The sequence below is a fragment of the Suricata suricatta genome, chromosome 14, assembly GCF_006229205.1.
Source record: "Suricata suricatta isolate VVHF042 chromosome 14, meerkat_22Aug2017_6uvM2_HiC, whole genome shotgun sequence".
Classification (NCBI taxonomy): Eukaryota; Metazoa; Chordata; class Mammalia; order Carnivora; family Herpestidae; genus Suricata; species Suricata suricatta.
The window spans coordinates 61,003,290-61,024,657 of record NC_043713.1 but is presented as its reverse complement, the minus strand read 5'-3'; the positions used below and the strand labels follow the sequence as shown (position 1 = coordinate 61,024,657).

At 54.7% G+C, this 21,368-nt stretch overlaps 1 protein-coding gene across 4 annotated transcripts; it reads right to left on the bottom strand.

Moving 5' to 3' along the window:
- Positions 1-7: 7 nt before the first annotated feature.
- AIFM3 (apoptosis inducing factor mitochondria associated 3) lies at positions 8-14,444 on the bottom strand. Of its 4 annotated transcripts, none has more exons than XM_029921385.1 (21): positions 14,383-14,444; positions 11,832-12,000; positions 7,468-7,681; positions 7,119-7,228; positions 6,817-6,926; positions 6,677-6,721; positions 6,355-6,451; positions 6,167-6,279; positions 5,856-5,942; positions 5,355-5,446; positions 5,119-5,249; positions 4,912-5,027; positions 4,733-4,804; positions 4,593-4,656; positions 3,924-4,000; positions 3,707-3,824; positions 2,285-2,383; positions 1,925-2,000; positions 1,282-1,386; positions 601-621; positions 8-375 (listed from the first exon to the last, which is right to left on the bottom strand). In XM_029921385.1, the coding sequence occupies exons 2-21, from the start codon at positions 11,860-11,862 to the stop codon at positions 336-338; spliced, it is 1,818 nt and encodes a 605-aa protein (XP_029777245.1). In that variant the 5' UTR covers positions 11,863-12,000; positions 14,383-14,444; the 3' UTR covers positions 8-335. The 4 variants fall into 4 exon arrangements, with proteins under 4 accessions (XP_029777245.1, XP_029777246.1, XP_029777247.1 ...); XM_029921386.1 differs by lacking the exon at positions 14,383-14,444 and adding an exon at positions 12,431-12,500; XM_029921387.1 differs by lacking the exon at positions 601-621.
- Positions 14,445-21,368: the final 6,924 nt, after the last annotated feature.

Below are 21,368 nucleotides of genomic sequence, written 5' to 3'. Positions count from 1 at the left end.
ACAGATCTGCAAATGTGTGCGTTTTAATTTTAAGATAATATCTAATATGTTGCAGGGTCTTGTAGGGAACTGGTCTCAAGAAAGGAAGAAGAGGACAGGCCTGTCCTGCCTCCATTGCCAGACATCAGTGGCAGCTGAGGCCTTGGGGGATAAGCATCTCCTGGAGGCAGCAGAAGCCTCCCTGGAGGTGAGCCAGGCAACCGGAGGCAAGCACTGGGAAGGCTCAGGTTCTGCCCTGGGGGATCCTGGGAAATTGGAGGTTGGCACCTGCCCCCAAGGCTTGGCCTCTGTCCCTGGTGCCCCAGCGTGCCTGCCCAAGTCTGCTGCATGCGAGCTCAGGATCCTTTCCCTGTGAGCCAGGACATGTCGCCGGTCCTGCAGGAATGAGGGGAGGAGGAGTCAGGGTAGAAGAAGGAGGGTTCCCCACTTGGCACCATGAACAGCTGACCCCTAAGGACAGCAGGGGGCCTGCTCTGTGCCAGGCCCTGGTGCCCAGCAAGAATGGGTACTTAGGCAGAGAGGGTCTTCATGGGGTACAGGCTCTGGGCTGAGGTGGGAAAGGCTCAGAATGGTCAACAGGAAGGACAGAGGACCACGTACTTGCTGTGTAGCACAAACAGCCTTTTCGAAGGCAAGAGAGAGAGAGAGACAGAGAGAAGGCCAGGAAGACAACATGTCATTCATCATGTCCCCTCTTGGTTCTCCATTTTTTTCCAGCCTGAGGCCTACCCCTGTCCCATGGCCTCCAGGGTTTCCCCAGTCCCTGGGCAGGGGGAAGGGGCCTCGCTGCAGGCAGTTCAACCCCACAGGGTGACTCCCACTGGCATCATCCTGGGGTGAGGGAAATGGCTGACATCCAGTGTCCCCTAGACACCAAAGGACCACCCAACATCTCTATGCAGGGTGTCTCCAGAGGCATCACTAGCTGCCTTTACCGCACCCCCCCCCCCAGCTTCTGGCAGTCTCAGTACAACCATATCCAGTTGGGTGTCCCATGCCAGGTAACTGCCTAAGCAATGGCTTTGACCAAAGGCTTTGACCCCTACCCACAGCACTGGTTCTGCCCTAGGACAACAGCCTTTTCCCCTTCTATCTCCCAAGAGCCCATTCGCAAACCACAGCCCTTGTCCCAACCACCCCATAGTCCTGATGCCCCATAGACTGATGTGGACCAAGATAGGGGAAGGGCACTGTAGGGCTATGGGGATGGCTGGCTACCAAGGACCAGTCCCTTGGAGGACCTCCCCCCACCCCTGCCATATATCTGAAGCCCACACTCACTCCACCTCCCGCTTTCGGATGGCACGGCCTGAGGCTAGCACCTCAGCCACCTTGGACACGATGGGATCATAATTCATGCTGGCCACAGCAATCACCTCGTCGCCTCTGTAGGGACAGAGTAACTGAGCCTGAGGATTGCCCAGCAGTGGCCTCTCATCTTAGAGACCCTGATGTACTCCTCTTCAACTGGGGCCCAGGGAGCGATCTTACCCAGAACAACAGAAATATCCTGAGCACCCAGCCCTCCCTGCTTTGCTTGGCCCAGCGTGAGCTTTGGGATCCTGTCAGAGGCCCACTGAGGCTCCAGTCTTCCTCCTCAGTGGCGTTCAGGGCTGAGCTCCATTCCTGAAATCACCACTCTACCTGTGTGATTTTCCTCAGTGTAAAAGGGGGAGTCAACACCCACCTCAAATTGCTGTCCTGAAGATAAAATGCCCTGTCTCACTGCATGGCTGCTGGAGTTATTATCTGCCCCACCTCCTCACTTTCCCTTGGTGAGTCTCCCGCCTAGCTGCCTCTCTTGGCCACTAGATCCATCTTTGAGGTAAGTCCCCTCCTCTGGAGCAGAGCTCCTCTCGGATGAGTTCCCCTTCCGGTTGAGCTCCCGCTGCTTTGCCACCACGTTCCACCCCGTTGCTCTCACTTGGTGTAAAAAGCCACGAACTTGAGTTCTTCCAGATCTCCCTGGATGATGACGTCGTCGAAGCCGTCTCCGTACCCTGTGGGCCGAACAGGAGGGGATGGGATTCCCCCGGGTCAGCGTCCTGCGGCCTCCTAAATTCCCCCTTAAGTCCCCCACCAGGCCTCGCTGCCTTTGTTTTTTTAGGTGGTCCTTTTAGTCAGCCCCCAACCAGTTTTTGCTCTTCCTACAGCTGACGCGGCCCCGCCCCTAAGATGCTCATAACCCCGCCCTAACTTCCAAGCTCCACCTTGCGCTCCGCTAACACCTTAGCCACACCCCTAAACGCTCTTGGCCTCGCCCCTGTCCGGGCCCCTCTATTACCCGCGTAGCGCAGGCTCTTGCCAAACATGGCTGTCCACAGGTAGGGCACGGTGCTGATCTCCGCCTCCTGAGCCAGCATGTTCTGGGCCGCCACGCGCCCTGTAAGACCCAGCGTCGTGAGACCCCCGACTCCAGTCCCGGCCACCCCTACACTGCCTGCCGGGGCTCTCTGGGGACCTCTGATGTGTGGAGCTAATCCTTCTTGCCTTCCTAGAGGTGAAGAGGTGCATCATTGCTCAGCCCATTGTCCACCTTCGATTGCAGAGGAGACACCTGGCTCAAAGCCAGTCACTTATATTGCTTCTCTAGAGAATTTGAATGAAGTGGCCCACATCTAGAAGGTCTGCGTCCTAGCGTTGTTGGGCTGCCCTCCATTTCTGGTGTGCACACAGACAACTAATCAGATACATCAGGTCTAAAAAATGGGACATAGAGATGACAGCCACATCCAGGGCCCCAGAGAATAGCATGGGTGGCTTCCCAGTTCATATTCCCAGGCCCCACTGGCCCCTTAGTTGTAGGTCTGAGAGTCTCCTAGACCTTCCCAGTTATATTTGTAGTACGTAGCTGATGAGTGGCCTTTGGTTCCTTAAAATCAGCACCAACTTTAGACCGTGAACCTGAACAGAAATTGGTACCAGGAGTGGGACTCCAGGAAGCAGATGCTCAAATAATGTGAAGTGAGAGAGAAGGAGAGGTGAGTGCGGGAGTCTGGTGGTCCTCCCCACGAAGCAGCTAACGTGCTGGTATGTACATTCTAGGGACTCCGACCAGGTGTTCACAGTAAACCAGGCTTCAGTGGTGTGTGGTGGGGGAGCTCTTCCTCAGAGAGCACAACAGTTCCCCACTGAGCCCAGGTTTTCAGGCCCAGAAGGCTGCCTCCCAGGGGCCTGCATGAAACAACTGTGTTCACAGAGCCAGTCGAATAGCCCAAGGGAGACAGAAGCACTGAGTGGGAAGGTGGCCTGTGTCTTACTAAATCCTTTTCTTTCTCCCTGGGTGACTGCACAGGTTGGTGAGGATGAAAGGAGAGGAGGGGCTGGTGGAAGGATGGGGTAGAACACTGTGGCTAATTGGGTGGGGTGTCCTGAAGGCACTGGAGGGCATCTGTGGATGGGCCACTTTTTTTAAAGTCAGCTTCACACCCAATGAGGAGCCTAATGTGGTGCTTGAACTCACAACCCTGAGATCAAGACCTAAGCTGAAATCAAGAGTAGATGCTTAACTGACTGAGTCACCCAGGTGCCCTGTCAGCTGGCTTGATCACGTGGAGGAGGCTTCCAGACAGGCCACCACAAAGCCTTGAATGTCTAAGCCAGGCACCAAGACCCAAGGCCAGCAACTAAGGGGTGGGCCTGGGGGAGCTGAGACCCTGGGACAGAGTCCCACCCACCCCCATTCCTGCCACAGGGCTGGCCATACCCTGGGCATGAGCCATCTGCCAGTGTGGGATATTCACTTTCCGATTGTTTCTCCAGGCCAAGGGGAAAGTGACAGCATCGCCAGCTGCAAACACGCCTGGGACGTTGGTCTGCATCATCTATGGGGAGAGGGCCGAGGCCTCTGCGTGGGACAGCAGCCTTGACTTGGACCTGCTGCTACCCCAGCCCAGAACCCTCGCCGCCCAGCCCAGCCCCACCTTGTTGACAGGGATGAAGCCTCGAGAATCCAGATTGATGCTGCTCTGCCTCAGGAAGCCCGTGGCAGGCACCGCGCCTGACAAGACAGGGGCCATCATGTCCATTCCCTGGTCCCTCCCTTCTCCCCCCTCATTGTCCTCCATGACCCATACCCTTCACTCACCACAGTTCAGCCCTAGAGCATTCATCCAATGGGCTGCCCATTGTGCATCCTCTGTGCATCTTGTCCCCTCTGCCTGGACCCCCAAAACCCCCATGCCTCCCATCTGGCCTCATGTATCACCTCCTCTGAGAAGACTCCATGAAGCCCCTGGTGGGGTTGGTATGCCATACCTCCCCAGCCCCTAGGCTGCCACCTCCCAGCTCTGTCCTTCCCCAAACTGGCACGTCAACTGGAGCAGGGACTAGCTGGGCTTGTTTGTGTCCCACAGCCCGCATGGGGTAGGCTGTAGAGTCGAGGATTTGGGGGCAGCAGTCCCTGGGAGCATCGTCCATGCCAAGCCCTGGCTAAATGTGAACAACCCATTCCCTGATAGCCCTGTAAAATGGGTTAGGGTACCCATTTTACAGATGTGAAAACCAAGGCTCGGGGAGGGGAAGAGACTGGCCCAGGGCCATTCTGGAGCATGTGCAGGTGCTCATTTGCACCTGCCTGCCCACCCACTCACCAATGCCCACAATACAGACGTCAGCCCGTACAACCTTGCTGCTCTTCAGCACAACCTCCTTCAGCTGTGGGGAGGGGTTGGGTTAGCAGGTGGGCCCAACTCCTGGGAACAGGGGAGAAGGGGAAGAAAGAAGGGCCCACCTTTCCCTCCTGGGCCCGCAGCTCAGACACCTCTGTCTGCATGTAGAACTTGACCCGGTTGTTCTCAAACATCTGTCAGGGCAGGTGGGCAAGAGGGCCACAGATGAGAGTGTGGCCAGGGGCTGGGCTGGGTGCCTGGGGTTCTGAGGGCCCAGATGCCAGTGCCAGGGTGCGCTTACCTTCATGAGGGCACGGCCGACACGTTCCCCCAAAAACCTCCTGAAGGGCGTTTCCTCCAGCTCTACCACAGACACTGAGTGGGCCTTTTCCGTCAGATACGCAGCCACCTCCATCCCTAAGGGGTGGCGGGCAGTATGCTGGCACCCCACATCCTGGGACCAGCCATGACAGCCTAACCACTGGCCCCACAGAGCCCAGCTGCTCACCCAGGAAGCCAGCTCCCACGACCACCGCATTGCGGCCACGGGCCAGCCTCACCACGCGATTGGCATCTTCAGGCGTCCGGATGGTGAACACGTTCTCCACCTCTTTGCCTTTGCAGTTCAGCGTCTTAGGGCTGAGACACGGCCAGCATCAGTGAGGGGTTCTCTGTACCCAAGCCCTCCCATACTGGCTGGTGCCCTGAGTGCCAAAAGGGGACAAGGAGGAGACGCCCTCCCACCTGCTCCCTGGTGCGAGCAGCAGCTTGCTGTACTCCAGCTTGAAGCCATCCTTGAACACGACCTTCTTATTTCTCACATCCACCGTTACCACCTGCAAACCCCATCGGGCAGAGTGTGGGCCTGGCCGCCCCTCCAAGCTCCTGCCAGACCCTCTGAACAGGAGGTTCCACAGAGGCTGTTCCTGCCGCAATGATGGTCCCCTTTCCCTCACCTGGCTTCTTACTCTTTAAGCTTCCGACATCACCTTCCCCTCAGCCATCCTTAAGTTCTCCTGCCCCAACCCTGAACAGATCTCTGCATGTGCCCACAGTCCCGCCTGGAAGAATATCTAGTGCTGCCTTCCATGCCTAGAGCACCCCTGGGTGTCTGGACAGCAGAGCCAAGAGGGCAGAACCCACCCCCTCCCCAACACACACACCTCTAGGGACCCACATGGCCTCACATCATTTATGGTTCTCATAAGCCTTCCCCAGGCCTGTTTCTTAGTCTTGGCCCCATACCTGGGCCTCAGTGAGCACCTCGATGCCATAGGCTCGGAAGAACTCCTTGGGCCTCAGAGCCAGCAGCTCAGGCTGTGCATCCAGGGACTGCAGGAGACAGCTAACTTGAGATAAAGCCAGGAGGCCAGTGTTCCATTTTGCAACGAAGGCCCCGAGGCCAAGGCGGGGTAGGGCTGGGCCTAGCTCACAAAGGGGCTGGAGAATGGAATTCACCAAGGACAGGCGTGGGCTGAGTAGAGGGGCAGCTGGCCAGACCCCCAAGGGGTGACAAGCAAGGTGGTGAGAGGGCCTGATGGTGCCCCTCCTCCCACCTTGCTGAGCTTAGGCCGGTCATAGGGGAGGTGCCGGTCCAGCGTGCACAAGACAATCCTGTCTGAGAACCCCTCCTGTCGCAGTGTCTCCGCACACACCAAGCCAGCGGCACCTGAGGGGACGGTGCTGTGGGTCAGGGACCACCTCTTCCCTACCCTGCCCTGCCCCTCATAACCTCACCACCAACCTGCGCCTACAATGAGCACGTTGGTGCTGCTGCTGTGGCCAGCACTTGGAGAGATACACTTGGCCATCACCTTGGTTCTTCGCTGTAGCTGCAAGGCCTGGGGGTGGCCAGAGAGCATGAGGCAGCTGGGAGCTGGAGTCATGGGATGGTATCCTCCCTATGCCATCATCCCAGCAGGCCAGGCTGCTGCAGTCCAGCCTCATCCCCACTGTACAGCTTTTCACTCCATTCCCCAGCCACAGGGCCTTTGCACATGCTGGTCCCTGGGTCAAGATGCCCTCCTCACTTCTCCTTTTTGCCTGAGCCCAAGCCACGCCCTCACCTGCTTACTGGCTCGGACGTACACCTTCTCCTTCTCAATCTTCACCTGCAAGGGCTGTGTTGCTCAGGACCAGGGTTTGGGGTGCTCCAATCCCTGCCCTGCACCCCCAGGCTCCCACCCTACTGCCCGCCTGGCCCCACCTGGAATTTGTGCAGACTGTCCAGGCCAGGGAAATCCTCCAGGTCACCGGTGCTGATGTTGAAGCAGGCACCATGCCAGGGGCAGCGCACCCGGCCACGGGACAGCACACCTAGGGGAAGCAGGGCCACGGGTAACAGCTCCCTTCCCCAGCTGCTGGACGTCCCCCACAGCTCAGGAGACCCCAGTAATAGATGAGACCCTGGCGATCCAGGGAAAGGCCAAGCCAGCCTGTGATGGTGCAGCAGCTAAGCACCCTTCAGGGAGGTCCCGCCCACCTCCCATGTGTACTGGGACAGCTTACCTTTCACCAGGGGTGCACCATAGTGTGGACACTTGTGGCCCAGGGCGTGGAACTCCCCGTTGTCCTTCACCAGCAACACCTTCCCCCAGCCCAGCTCTACTTCCCGCATCCTGGGGAGGGGCTGCACTCAGACATGAGGCCAGACACCAGGCACCTCTGGTGGGCACCTCTTCCCAGAGTCCAGCTTTCTGGGGAGCAGGCCCAGGCCACACTGGTAGTGGCTGGTGCAGGTGCTGGTCAAGGGCGCCTTCCGGGCCTCCCAGCCCACCCCATCCCTGGTCTGCACCATGCCTTCCCATCTCAGGACCTCTGACCGCTCCCCCTGCCCCCCACCAGGCCCAGCACCCACTGGCCATTCTCGAGGTCCTTGACATGGCAGACGGCAGCCTCCACACAGTCCTGAGCCCCAGGATACGGGTGAGGAGCAGGCAGGCGCTCCTCAGTGTGGAAGTGGCGGGCTGTGCCATTGCCCTGGTAGGCCCGGGGGCTGCCCTTCCCGCTGGCTGACAGCTCCTCCTTGCCCCGTTCCTTCTCAGGCAGCACCACCTCGATCTTGAGCTCCACTGTAAGGCAGGCAGGGCAGCACTATGAGTCTCTGGTCCTGCCCACCTCCTCGCCCACCCCACAGGCTCTGGGCATCCTGGCCCCTTTGAGTCTGAGTTCCCTCCTGTGCCTCCACCTCCCCAGAAAGGCATCTGTAACATCAGCCTTAAAACAGGCAAGAAGCAGGGGCACCCGGGTGGCTTAGTTGGTTAATTATCTGACTCTTAATTTTGGCTCAGGTCATGATCTCACTTTATGAGTTCGAGCCCACACTCAGTGCATGAGTGCAGAGCTTGCTGGGAATTCTGTCTCCCTCTCGCACTTCCCATCTCCTGCTCACAAGCAAGCTTGCTCGCTCTCTCTCTCTCTCTCTCTCTCTCTCTTAAAATAAATAAGTAAGCTTAAAAGTTTTTTTTTTCCATTAAAAAAAAAACAGGCAAGAAGCAGAACAAAGGCAGCAGGAGGTGAGCTGGGTTGGCTTGATTTCATTCCTGCATGTTTTCTTTTTCAGTAACAAATTAGTGAGGAGTGCCCAAATGAAGCTCCTTTGACCCTGAAATTGCCTTTTCTCCAAGAATCTGTGGGGGAAAGAACCCTGGTGGTCTGAATCCTGCTCTGACTCCAACTGCACAGTCCCTGATGGAGAAGGACATCTCTGAAAGATCAGGGGTATGTGTAGGGCCTAACTCCAGGGAGAACAGGGTGTTCAAACCTGGGTGCGGTCCAGTCCACTTTCCAGCCAGGGAATCTGAATAATGGGAAACCAAGGCTTTGTTGTTCTGTTTGCAACGTTCCCATAGGTTTGAGATTTTTTTTTAATTAAAAAAAAGTGTACACAATGTATTTTCCACTTCTTAAAATAGCCATGCTCACCAATTTAAGAATCTATCATTTGCCAAGCACTGGTTTTTCAACGCCTTCAGGTGCAAGATCTAGGGCCTTGGGGGTGAACTGTACCCAAAGGGATGGTGCACAGGGACTGTGCAGAGGGGATGTGGGGCCCACCTTGAAGCGTTTATGGGTAAGATGCTTCCCCAGAGTGCCCACGGGGCCTACTCTAGCAGGCAGTTAGCCCTGAGATTGTCATTTTCTTCTGTATACTTCTCTGCATTTTCTAAATTCCCTACAATGTGCCTGGGGTATTTTTCTAATTAGAAGGGAACAATAAACAGAATTTTTAGCAGCGATAATCTGGCCTCCTGGGCTGAGTGAGGGAAGCTAAGCCCCTGGCACAGCATGGGCCCCATGAGGAAGCAGGAGGCAGCTCTCCGAACTCCCAAGGCACCAGAGTCTCCAGCCCTCTCCCCTTTTCACCTCTTCTCCCCTCCACCCCAGACCTGACAGTCTAGAAACAGAGAACAGAGAGTCACACCTCTGGGCCTTTGTCTAGGCAGTTCCTTGGCCTGGGCTGCCACTCTTCCCTGCCCTGGCTCACTTCTGCCCATCTTCCTGAACAGCTCAGGGGATGCCTCCTCTGGCTGCCCACTTTCTGCATGTCCCTCATCTCTTGCAGAGCTAATCTCCCACTGGCCTGGCTTGAAGCCCAGGAAGGTAGAACCCCTCCCCCTTATCCTCAAGTCCCAGCTCCTAGCCTCGCCCAGGCGCAGTCTGGGGTGGGGGTGGGGGTGCGGTAAAAGTCCCTCCATGATTCCAGGTGGGCAGGAAGGGAGCACACCCCCATGCTGAAGCTGTTATAGCAGGTGGGAGAAGGGAGAGGGGGCGAGTTAAGGGTGGGGTAGCTTCTTTGCCTCCCATTTCCATACTTTATGTAATGGTGTTAGAATGTTTTGAGAAGAATTAAAAAGGAAAATACTCCCGGACTCAGCTGACACCAGCTATGTGAACTGTAGAGAGGGAGCTCACAGGAACAGCCTGGCAGGGGCCCAGATAACAACCAAGCCAGGCTGTTTTCATCCTCCACCTCCTTCTAGAAGGCTCCAAGGAGCTCGCTGATGCAGTCTAACGGGAAGCCATTAAGTGAGGAGCGTTAGTGTAAAGGTGGATGGAGAGCGGTCCCTGTTCACCCATAGAGCCAGATCAACCCTAGCCTCATGATTCCCAGGCTCCTACCTTAGCCCCTTTGGATCTCAGATGCCTTTATTATAAAACAGAGAGAACAGTGCCTACCTCTTTCGTGATAGTCAATGCTGAGGGATTTAATATATGTAACCCAGAGCAGAAGCTCAACAGATGAAGCTGGATAGTTGCATTTTATTGGTTAGCTCTGAGCTTCCTGACAGCCATGGCAAAAAAGAAAAGCGGTTAGGTAGCACTTGTGGCCTAATAAGAGGCAAGTGACCACATGCTGAGAGAGCTGCACTTCCTCCTAGTTCTGAGCTTAGTATGAGTCTGGCCTGGAATACTTCCTATCAGGAACACAGTGCCAATAGAACACGAGGAGTATAGAGTGAGCTTGGGAAATGTGTGCTAATGTGCTCCAAATGAGAGTCAAGCAAGATAGAAGGTGAAGAATTTGCACAAAGACCTTTGGCTTGCTGTGGTCTCCCTGTAGCCCCTGCTGACCCGCGCTGAACTTTTATGGCCCAAATGCTCTCACTCCCACACCCTGAAATTCCCTGAGCCTCAGCCATGACCTGCCCAGTGTGAGTGCCTGGGGCCTAAAATCCTGCCCTTCTGCCATAGCTCTACAGGAGAGTCCTGGAAGCAGGAAACCTAGCTCCCAAGAGAGGGGACACTAACGTTCTGCAAATGCCTCCTGTGTGCCAGGCCCTGTGCTAAGCACAACAGTCTGCATGAGGGGGTGGGGGGCAAAATTGTTAGACCCACTTACACTTGAGAACACAGCAGCTCAGAGAGATGAAGCCACCTGCTCAAGGCCATACAGCCAGGAAGAGGCAGGGCTGAATTTTTGGCTCAAGAGTGCAAGTTCTTACCACTGCCTCTAGGGTGGTGCGAATGGCCAGCCCCTGAACTGGGAACTTGGGGTCAGGGGCCTCGGGCAGACAGGCCAGCCTGTTGAGGCCCTTTAAAAGAAACTGCAGGTGGCATCCTCTGCTCTTGGCTTCCTGCCAGCCCAGTGGCCCTACAGGAGCCAGATTTGGGACCAGCTGACATTTTCCTGCCCACTTCAGATGGAGGAAGGCTGAGGTCAAGATAGTGGACATCTTTTGCTCAAGTCATATATAGAAGCAGGAATGGTGGTAGGATCGGGCCCAGGGCTGGGTCCCCACAGCATAGGCATGGAGGGAGGGAGAGCTGGCTCCCACAGCAGGAGAAGGAGGTATCCCTCTGCCTGCCAGGGCATCAAAGGTCTTGCCCCCAAGTTCTCTCTCAGACTCAGGAAAAGGAGAATAGGCTCATGTGTTCCAAGGTAATGGAGCTGATGGGTATCAGGTAAGGGGAGCTGGGGCGAGCTGTCTGGGGCAGGGTGGCCTGGGTGGCAGGTGAGTGGGAGCACTGACTAGGCTCTAGAGAGGCCAGGGACATGCCTCCATTCTTTTGCCTTCCTGAGTGTTGTGAAGAGAGAAGAGGGAAAATAGGGGCTGGAGAGAAAGCCCAACAGACAGGGGTCTTCATGGAGGGCAGACCTGGGCCTCCCTTAGCATCTGGGAGGCCCCCACTTCTGGCTGAAGTCTCTTGGGCCAGGCAGAGCAGGATTTCCTGCACAAATGGGGAAATTCAGCCCAAGGTCACACAGGACATCAGAAGAGGCGAAGAGGGCTATTACCTGTTCACTCCACCCTCGTGGCAACTTTGAGAGGTCAGGTTCATTTTGTGGAGAGGGAAACTGAGGCTCAGAGAGGTAACTTGCATGCCCTGGGTCACACAGTGGCTGAGGGTGTCCTCAGAGTCCCTCTTTCCCAGCCCCAGGGGATGCTGTCCCCCCTCCCCTGCCCCAGGGCAGAAGAACCTTAACTTCTACTTTTTGAGAAAGATTCAGCTGCTATTCTCACCACACGCACCCACAGCCCCAAATAAAGAGGGGGACCCATTGGAGGGGAGCCAAGAGAATGGCTCCAAGCCCTCACCCCCTCCAGCCTGCAGGGAATTAACATTCAGAGCCGCTGCCGCCTAGCCTGACCTACTTCGGAGGCAGAGGGGGAGGGGGAGGAGGGAGGAGGTGGCTTCAGGAGGAAGGGAGGAGGGAGGAGGGAGGGAAAGGGGGAGGGAGGGAGAGGGGGAAGAATGAGGCAAGAAGAAAAGAGGTACCTGGCTTGGGCTTGGAGAAGCACCCACCCATGGCGAGTGGCCCACAGATGAGTGGGGGGCAGGCGCACAGATGGCTGTGGGAGTCCTAGGGTGCCCCCGGTGGGGCTGGACCCCCCGTGGCCCTTAAAGATGCTGGAGCTGCCATCCCAGCAGGAAATGCCTCCAGGACCTGCAGGGGAGACAGAGGCATCTGTAGGGACCAGGGCTTTGATGGGGAATGTGAGTAGAGATACAGATAGATAGAGACAGACTAGGGGAGGAGCTTCTGGAGGACCAGCACGTTTGAGCCAGGAACCACGTAGGGAACCTTGGGAGCACTTCCCCTTTGAGGCCTCACTCTCCCCTCCCATTTTTGCCTGTGGGTTGTGCCTACTGCCAGGGGAGCCCCTCTGCTCCAACCTCAACCACTCTTCTAGGTCTAGCTGCCTCACCCAGTAAATCCTGATTTCTGTGGCCCACTCAAAATCCAGCAGCCAGGCAGGCCACAAAGCCTGGGGTCAAATCCCAGGGTACCCTGGGCAGATCAGAGCCCTCCTGGTCCATGGGTTTCTCTCCCAGGCCCTAGCCCCTACCCTGGCTGGCAGCCCCTGGATACCCACCTCCTCCAGGGGCAGCCACAGCTTCTTCCTCCCTGCCCAGAGGTGGACTGAGGCTTCCCTGGAAAGCAGGGCACGGGGGGTGGGAGCAGGGGTCCAAGAGGCCGCCCAGCCTCTACGCCTCCTCCTAGTGTGAGTTAGGCCAGGAGAGGCTGGGACGGGGTTGGGGGGGGGCGCTCGGGTTGGGCTGGGTAAGGCTACTGGTCCCCAGGGAAACTCAGCTCCATGGTGAATAGAAGTGGGCGGCCAGCCCAGACTGATGGGGTTGGGAGAAAGGGAGGCCAGGCACACAGCCCAGGCCCAGCAGTTGTGAGGTCCCCCCCTGTGCACCTCCCCCTTCACAAATGCCCTCCAGGCCTGTGGTGCTGAGATCACATCGAACAGCAGATGAGGAAACTGAGGGGCCAAGGGTTTGTCAAGGTCAAACAGCAGGCAGGGCCATCTGGGGAGCCTCTTGCTTCCCTCCCACCTTGGTTAGTTTCAAGATGGGAGGGGACCCAGGAAGTCCCCATATTCCCCTGCAAGCCACAAAGCTGGGGGGGGAAGTTCACTGGATCAGCAAAGAGATCCTTTACAGCCAGAGTCCTCAAGGCCACAGGGTGGGCCTTCTGGAAAATTCAGTTTACAGACTGGACTTTGGAAGGCCTGGGACAAAGCTGCCCTGTTTACAAATGATCTTTCCCCAGTCCATCCCACTATCATCCTCTCTGTTTTCCCTGAAAGTTCTTCCTGAAGTCTAACTCAAGATGGGGCTGGTACCAGATCCCTGCAAGGGCTTTGAGTGGGTGCCTGAGAGCAAGGGGGCCAAGAAGACAGGAGGGAAAGTTGGGAAGGACCATCTACTGCCTGGCATCTGATCTAACCTGCACTAGAGGGACCCATTATAGTTCAGGAGGCAGTGGTACTCAAAGGCCACCTGGGCATATTCTTTCCCCACCTCATCACCAAGGCAGGTCTGTAAGGTTTGGGTACCACCTGCCTCACCTGTCCCCTCCCTGGGCATAAGGGCGTCCCTTCCCGGATCCTGGCTTCTCCTCTGGCTCAGCCATACCTCCCTCCCTTCTGCCTGGTCTAGGCTTCATCTGCTGTGCCACAGATGTCAGAAAAGGTGAACTTTCACTTGCTGTCAGTTACCTGTCTAGGCTGTTCCTCCCTTTCCAGGTACCCAGGTGTCTCAGACCCTCCAAGGCCTTGGGCTTGGAAAGAGACTTGCTGAGATTGAAGCTTCCTCAGGCCTACCTTGTGCGGCTGGCTTGGGGCCCTGCTGTCTCAAAGGCAAAGGTTCTTGCCTGTGGCACAGCAGGAGGGACCCCTCAAGATTTTCCCTTGCTTACAAACTACCCAATGCTGAAAAGTTGTAATAGTGCCCAAATGCTAACTATCCACTAGGAGCCTGTGTCCTGGGTCACAGGGACACCATACCCCCCTAAGCCAGTGCAGGCTAGACAGAAATGGCAGTGGGGAGATTGCTGTCCAGTTGGGGCCCTCAGTGGCTTCTAGAGTTCCTTGGGATGGCATTCAAGTTTGAGGCTTATTTGCCCTCACCTGCTCCCCTGCCGGGCTCAGGCGAAACCTCCCGTGCACTCTCCCTCCCTTTGCACGTGCAGTTCCCTCTATCTGGGAAGATTTATTCTGCAGCCTTCCCGCTGGTCCAGGTGCCCTCACCAAACCGGACGGCCCAGAAAGGAGGACGGGTACACTGCAGGGCCCCGCGGCAAGCGAGGAAGGGCCTGGCGGGGGGAGGAGAGAAGGAACAGAGGCACTCCAGCCTCTAGCTAGTCTCTTTCTCTCTGGCTGCCAACCTCAGCCCCCAACGCCCCGGCCCCAGGTCTGAGACCAGAGATCGCGCGCGCGCTAGCCCGGAGCACGGGGACTGTGGGGTCGGGACCCGGCAGCCAAGCCGGGATGGCGGGGTCGGGGGCCTAGGGCCTGGGGTCCCCGGGGCGGGCGCTCACCTGGACTCGGCGCGGGCCTCCGTTCTGGAGCGGCTCGGGGCCGCGGCCGCCTGGGGTGGGGGGGGAAGGGGGGGGGAGGAGCGGGCGGGGGCGGGGCCGGCGCTGCGGAGACACTGCGGCCGGGTAGCCTGAGGCGCCCAGCACCGCCCCGCCGAGTCCGGGCTGGTAGATGGGGGTCGGTTCCAGGTCAGGGGTCAGGCCGGTGGCTTCGGAGTCCTCACGCGGGTCACGCGAGGTATGGAAAGGCATTTGGGGGCCCTTCTGGCCGTGGGCGCCTCTGGCGGGGTCTGGGTTCCTGGGGACCTCTGGACCCTTAGAGGGGCGCCTAGCTGGGCAGCGCACCGGATTTGATTCTTGTTCCTTTTCTTTCTTTCCTAAGCCTTCTAATTGTGGGCGATGGAGTGTCGTGGGGGGTGGGAGTTGAATCACCCGGAGTAAGCTCCCCAAGAAGGAAAATCACTCCCACTACCCCATAGGTAACCTGACTCCCTTTGGGGGCTCAGTCTCCTTGGTCTGCCTTCTTCCTCCACTTAATACGGTCTATTTTAAATTATATTTTATTACATTTCCTTTTTCCCATCTGTCATTATATCAGGAGAAGTTCCTGGGTTTCTATAAATCATAAGGCACCCTCATGTTGTGTCCCCTCTTCCAGGAAGCCCTCCTTGACCAGTCTCCCAGACTCTGACTTAATCAGGCCCTGATATCCTGGCTCCTGGTTACCTCCTGTTTCACTGTCCTGATCTTTGCATTGTGTTCAGGTAGAGCTTGTACCCCCTGCAAACTGGGATTCAGTGACTATGTAGGAAATGAATGAATGACACTTTCTGGGGAAGGGATGTCACATCTGTCTCTAAATACATCAGGGCCCACCAACTCTATGTCCTATTAGAGCTCCTTTAGTGACTCATGTTGGGTTCTCTTTTTTTGCCACTTTCCCCCTTTTTGGGACTTGCTTTCCCTTAAGGATGACAAAAACAATAGCAGTAATAGTAACCCGTGCCAGGCAGATACAACCTTCAGAGAAAGTCCTTTATTTATGCCCAACCCTGCCCAGTGGGACAAGCAACATTCCCCCTCATTTTACAGATGGGGAAATTCAGAAGGGTAAGTCTCACCCGGGGGCAGGACCAGGGCCTGCACAGGTCACACGTATGCAGGTAGGTGTGGGGTCAAGTCCTGAAGAACTGTGGCAGGGCAAGACCATAACATCTGGCCTGGAAAATACCCAATAGGGTATTAGCAAAGAGGGAAATGGAACCCCAGGTTGAGATGTAGTAAGGTGACCTGAAGTGGCTGAGAGACCTCTAGACCCTGCAGACATCCTAAAGGCAGGGAGGGGGTTGCCAAGGTCTGAGAAGCAGGTGTGTTTGTGTGTGTGGGTGTGGGTGGGTGATATCTGCCCAAGCCTGTCTCTCTTCTCCTTCCATATCCCCGCCTGTCAGTTTCTCCTGTTCCCCATGTCCCTCAGATTAGGGCCTGGAAGCCAGGGAGTGCAGGGTGATCCTTTGGAACCGGAGATAGAGGCGATGCAGCACTTTGGGATTGACACTGGCGCCCCCTGGAGGCCAGTCTGAGGGCCAGCAGAGCTTACCTGAGCTTTGGGGTTCTGAAGGCAGCCAGCTGCTGAGACTGTAGAGGCCTGCCTCTTCACTGCCAGACTTAGGTGGATTTCCAGATGCAGAGAGCTCAGTTTATCTAACTGACTTCCAGGAAATATTGGGGACTAATACATCACAGCCAATGCTTGAGCTGAGGCCAGCTGTGCCCACAGCTACAGGGTGATTCATTCATATAGAAACAGAAGCGGGGGATCCCTAGTTTGGAGAGCCATCCCAGGCCCATCCCTAACTTGCTCTGGCTACTGCATCCCAGCCTTGCCCCTGCCCTGGTCGGTCTACACCATATGAACACCTTTCTGGTCTCTCTGACTGTGGAGGCCAGCTCCAGCTCCTACTGACCTCTTCAGCCCCACCATGGACCTCCCCTAGCTGCTGGCTTGCTACCAGGGCTGGCCTGTTCCCGGGTTATGGGGTGACCAGTCCTAATTACAGTCCCCCTGGATGGAGGGAAAGGTATGAAGGGTTTTACTAGGAGGTGGCAAGGACTGAAGACAGACAGGCCTTTAAGAGTTCAACAGAGAGATGGGCATGCAGGCAGAAGGAATGTCTGGAAAAAGGCAAGGAGGTAAGATAGAAAATTCTAGGGAATTCAGAATGTGCCAATCCAGTCTGAGGTGCTGAGTTCTGGGCAGGAGGATAGCATGGAGGTATGTTACATACAGGGCCAAAGAGCAGCTGGGTTTTCATCACATGTGTCCTTGGTAACAAACAAACAAACAAATAAACATACCAACTAGTAGGACTGGCACTGGATTGGAATGGGGCAGAGGGACCAGAAAGTCAGGAGACACCTGAGGTGAGGACTGGGCCACAGTCAGCTTCAGGGCTGGAAGGTGGGCCATGCCCTCGTGGCCCTTACTTAGACCTGAGGATTTTCTATCATGAGAAGATTGGCAACAACTTCCACCCCCTCAATGACAAATGTTCTGGTTCAAGCTACCTTGGCCACATGGAGGAATATTGTTCAGCCATACAAGGGGTCTACCGAGGGCTTGGGAAAATGTTGTAAATATTTTCTTATACATCACTGGTGAAAGTGTAAGGCAATCCCTACGGAGAGCAATTTGGCAACACTTCTCAAAGCTGCAAATACCCAGAGCCTTTGATCTAGCAATCCTACTTGGAGCCGTTCATTTTAATGCATCTGGCCACATTGGAAAGGACATACATGTCCATCAATAGTGGATTGTTAAATGAATGACAGTACATACAGTGGTGAAAAAGAACAAAAGACAACAATCTTTAAAACAGAGTGGGTAAATAAAACAAGGTATAGAACAGTAATCTATGCAGAGAAAACATTAAGAAAGGATATTTACAGAGGTATATTTGCTTGTATGTTACAGAAAAATTCTGGAAATATATACAATTATATTTATATGTTATCAAATATATAATATATAATAAACTAGAAACCAGGAGATCCTGGGGAGTAGAATGGACAGTGGAAGGGATGTGCTTCTTCAGATACCTGTCTTCTGAATGCTGTTCCTATGTTTTTCCTCCAACCCTGAAGCCAAAGGCGAGTTCCCCAAACTCCTTGGAGCTGTTTTTGGGGAGCTTAGGTGGGCTTCAAACCACTATTCCCAAATGGCTGGCACTGGGGCTTGGGTCCTTTTCCGCTGGTCACTGGGTCTGGAGCAGCCCCTGTCCAGGCCTCACTTCCTCTTGGTGCCTGCGCTCAACGCAGTTACTGGGCAGACCACTCACTCCCTCTTTCCAGGAGTTGGCTGATGGGCAGCTCCTGATGCCCACTCAGAGGACATCCCCGGTCCCTGCCACCTCCCACCCGCCACCTCCCGCCTTAGCCATGTCCCCAGCCCCTCCTCCGCCTGTGCTCGCCCCCATTTCGGAGAAGGCAAAACTGAACGCACCAGCCCGTTCCCTCCGGAGCCGCCAGGACACAGGTTCCGTGGGGCTAAGAGCCCAAGAGCCCTGCGAGGGCAAATTTGTTGGCCCCATGGAGCCGTCCGGAAAAGGGTAGCGCTGACGGCCACTGGGCCCCTCTTAGGTCTCCCCGCCTTCTGCTCACCACCCTACCTGGCCTTGGACCCTGCCACCAGGAAGCCGGGGCCAGCCAGATCCTAGAGCCCACGATCTCTGCAGCCGCCGGGGACCGCCGGGGACCTCACACGGGAGTCATGCGCTCTGGACGTCCGGGAAGGGGCAAACCCTTTCTGGGACCTGAGGGAGGGAAGGGAGCCTCTGAAGGCCCCAGGGAACTGTGTCCTCTACCTTCACCCCGCTCAGTCATCCTCTTCATCTCTCGCCCTGTGATTGTCCCCCTGCCTCCGATCCGTGCCAGCTACCCCCCGGGGACCTACAATGTGGCTAGGCGTGAGGAGTGGCGGGGCCAGGTGGAAGGGATCTGGAGGACGCGGTGGATGTGGTCCCCAGAACCGGAACAAAAAGCGGAGGACCAGAATCTAGGTGCTGCAACTGGGCTCTGAGCCCAGTAAGCCGGAGGCCGGAGTACCAGGTGTGTGGGCGCTGCGCCTGCGCAGTTGCGAAGACCTAGGGGACCAGGGTGTGCGCGTAGTCTGCAAGAGCAGGGTCAGATGTCACGAGAGGGCTGGGGAAGAAGGCGTGAGGTTTCAAGATTTGGGCACTGGCCTCTGCTGGTGTGCAGAGGCTAACTAACTTAGCAAAGGAAGGTGGAAGGCCAGCCACCCTCACCTGGCCCCATTTCCAAGGGTTTCCCTGCCACAGAGGAACCCAGCCCAGTATTGCTGACCAAAATACACGTTTTCAAACCAAGTATTCTTCAAAGGTGTCTCTAGGGCACTGCGTCTTCCAGAATGATTTAACAGTTTTTGTATTCCCATTCAAGGCAAACTTTTCTTTCAAATTCTGCAGTATCCTGGAAGTAGGAGCTAGGGAGTACATTTTAGCAGCATAAACATAGACTGGCATAAACATCACTTCCTGAAACTTATTTCCAGGTTTTACTACAAGGAAATGTGGACCTCTCAATACATAAATGTCTGGGAACAGGGCTCTCTGGCTGAGGGGATGTCAGGAAACTGTGCCAGCCCTACCCCCACCTCCAGCTGTCTACCTGAAGGTCCTTGGAATTCATCAGGAAGGCCATATACAGAGTGAAACAGAAAAAAGTATGAAGAGTTAAGCAGGTATCATACCCTAACTTGGGATGAGGCTGCTTGTTTTTCGTGACTTACTTCCACTTGAAACCATTCAACCCTGCCTGGGTAGCCTGTGCTGAACAAATACTTAACAGACTCCTTCAGATACAGGTACCTAGAAGGGAAAACATCCAAATGTTCCTTGGTGGTGTGAAGTGTGGCAACTATTGCTTCATCTTCAGTAATCCAAGACTGAGTACCACCAGCCCTCTACAGCACCTACTGTGCTCACAACCAGCTGCTTCTCTTTTGTAGGGGGCTCCAAGTGCAGGTAAGGGCCATTGCTAGACCTATTTTCTTGTAAGCAAGAACAGGGCTGGGTTGCAAGATGCACTCTAGGAGAAGCACCAGTTGTCTGTGTTTCACAGGCATTCATCAGGTGCAGGTGCTAAATTGCTTGGGAGGTTGATATGGGCTGAGAGCCTCCAGGCAGCACTGAGGAGACACCGAAACACCAAAGCCGCTGCTGCCACCACCGGCTGATGCAAGTTTTATTGAGACAATGTACAAACAGGCCATGGAAACAAGGGTTCTGATGCCTGGACCAGAAACGTAAAATGAATACAAAAATAAAAAGGCACTAATCTGTTAAGAAAAGACACTCAATGTTCTAAGAATATAAGTCATTTAATACTGTTAATTTTATAGCACAAAATAAAACAAGCTATGATCCCCAAAAATAATTTTAAAAGCTTACACAGAAAATATTATTGCCTGAAGTTTATGATCTTTAAGTTACAGGTCAAAAGTTTTGTGTTGTTGTCATTTTAAAACACACAGTGAAGACCGTCTAGAAGCAAGGCCACTGTTCCTCCTGCAGAGACAACGACCCGGTGTCAGGAACTGTCCTTCTACTCCTTTAGAATATACAACCAGCTCAGTTACCACACTGATATCAGTTAACCAGGGACTTAGGTCTCTGGTCCTAGAGGGTGGAGTTTGAGGCAGAGCTCAGTGGTGTCCACAGAAAGCATTAGTCTTAGGTACTGTGTTAAAACAATCAAAAAGTCACTCATTTTTAAGAGGTTAATGAACATAATATTAAAGGATTAAATTATAAACACCTGGCAAAAAAAACATATCATCCCTTTTCAAAAATAAAATGGTCATATTCCTCTGAGCAAACATTACAAGAGCAGTGGCCGTCTGCCTCGGCCTGTCTTGTCTGTAAACAGCTGTAAAAGAAGTTAGCACGGAGCCAGGGATCCTTGAGCTCCAAGGAGGGAGCAGCTGTCTTTCCCCCCTTTCAGTTTTCCAACATGAGCACAGAAGGTGTCTTGTCTAGATGACCAAAGTTGTCAAATGGCAGCTAGTCAGCGCCTGTTCCTCTTTAACCGGGCCATCAGGTGGTACCATGCCATGAAGAAACGACAAGAACTCCTGTGTGGGAGGTCCTTCTCAGGATAAACAAGTTTTGAATCAAACTGTCAATGCCCTTTAGTTCGTAATTTGTTCAGTTCCCAAGTGAGTTAATTTAACATCCAAATATCTTCTTAGGTGACACACAGTAGAGCAGAGCAAGTAACAATAATGAGAAATCTTAAAAGGAGACCAACCAAGGAGGGAAGGCAGCTCCTCTGGAAGATTTGCATCACTTTCTGAAACAGGAAGTCTTTCCCAACCACTGGGGAACCCAGGCATGAAGCTGAGGCAAGGATGCAGTCTTCTGAATATTTAGTGTGATGAACAGAATTTCCCTATTGATGAGAAAAGTAATAAGGTCCTAAGTCAAAAAGGTACTACTTTTGGCACGTATCTTGAGAGTTCAGAACTGAAGGCTCACTGTATTTCAGTCTCCCAATCTCTTGGGCAGCCCTGGAGACAGGTACGTGGGCTGAAGTGACAAGCAGACTTATTATGAAGCCAAAGTTTGTGGGGTGTTCTGATTCTGAAGTGCTCCACATGAGGTGGGTCTTGCTATGGGCCGGCAGACATGGCTGAAAGGAAACCTTGTTTTCCAAAATGGCCATATACTTCTTATACTTTGAACCAACTATTGTCACCAAAAAGTGCCAACTTTTTCTTTAACTTCTCAGCTAAATTTGGCTAAAAAAGCCTTAAGGTTTGTGCCCTCTTTGAACAAGGCACATAAAATGCTGACAAACCCCTTGTACTGGGTCAATGGTTGCAAGGCAAGGGCCAGTCCTGGCAGAGAGCAGGAACGCTGTTACACACGTGCCACTTTCTGTGGGAGCTAGGCTGGGTTTGAACTCAGAGTGAG

Coding starts and splice junctions, on each gene's coding strand:
- AIFM3 (XM_029921385.1), bottom strand. CDS start 11,862: ATGGGTGGGTGCTTCTCCAAGCCCAAGCCAG. Junction 7,682..11,831: donor CTTCTCCAAGCCCAAGCCAG/GTACCTCTTTTC, acceptor CCTGCCTTACAG/TGGAGCTCAAGATCGAGGTG. Junction 4,657..4,732: donor TGCGGGCCCAGGAGGGAAAG/GTGGGCCCTTCT, acceptor CCCTCCCCACAG/CTGAAGGAGGTTGTGCTGAA.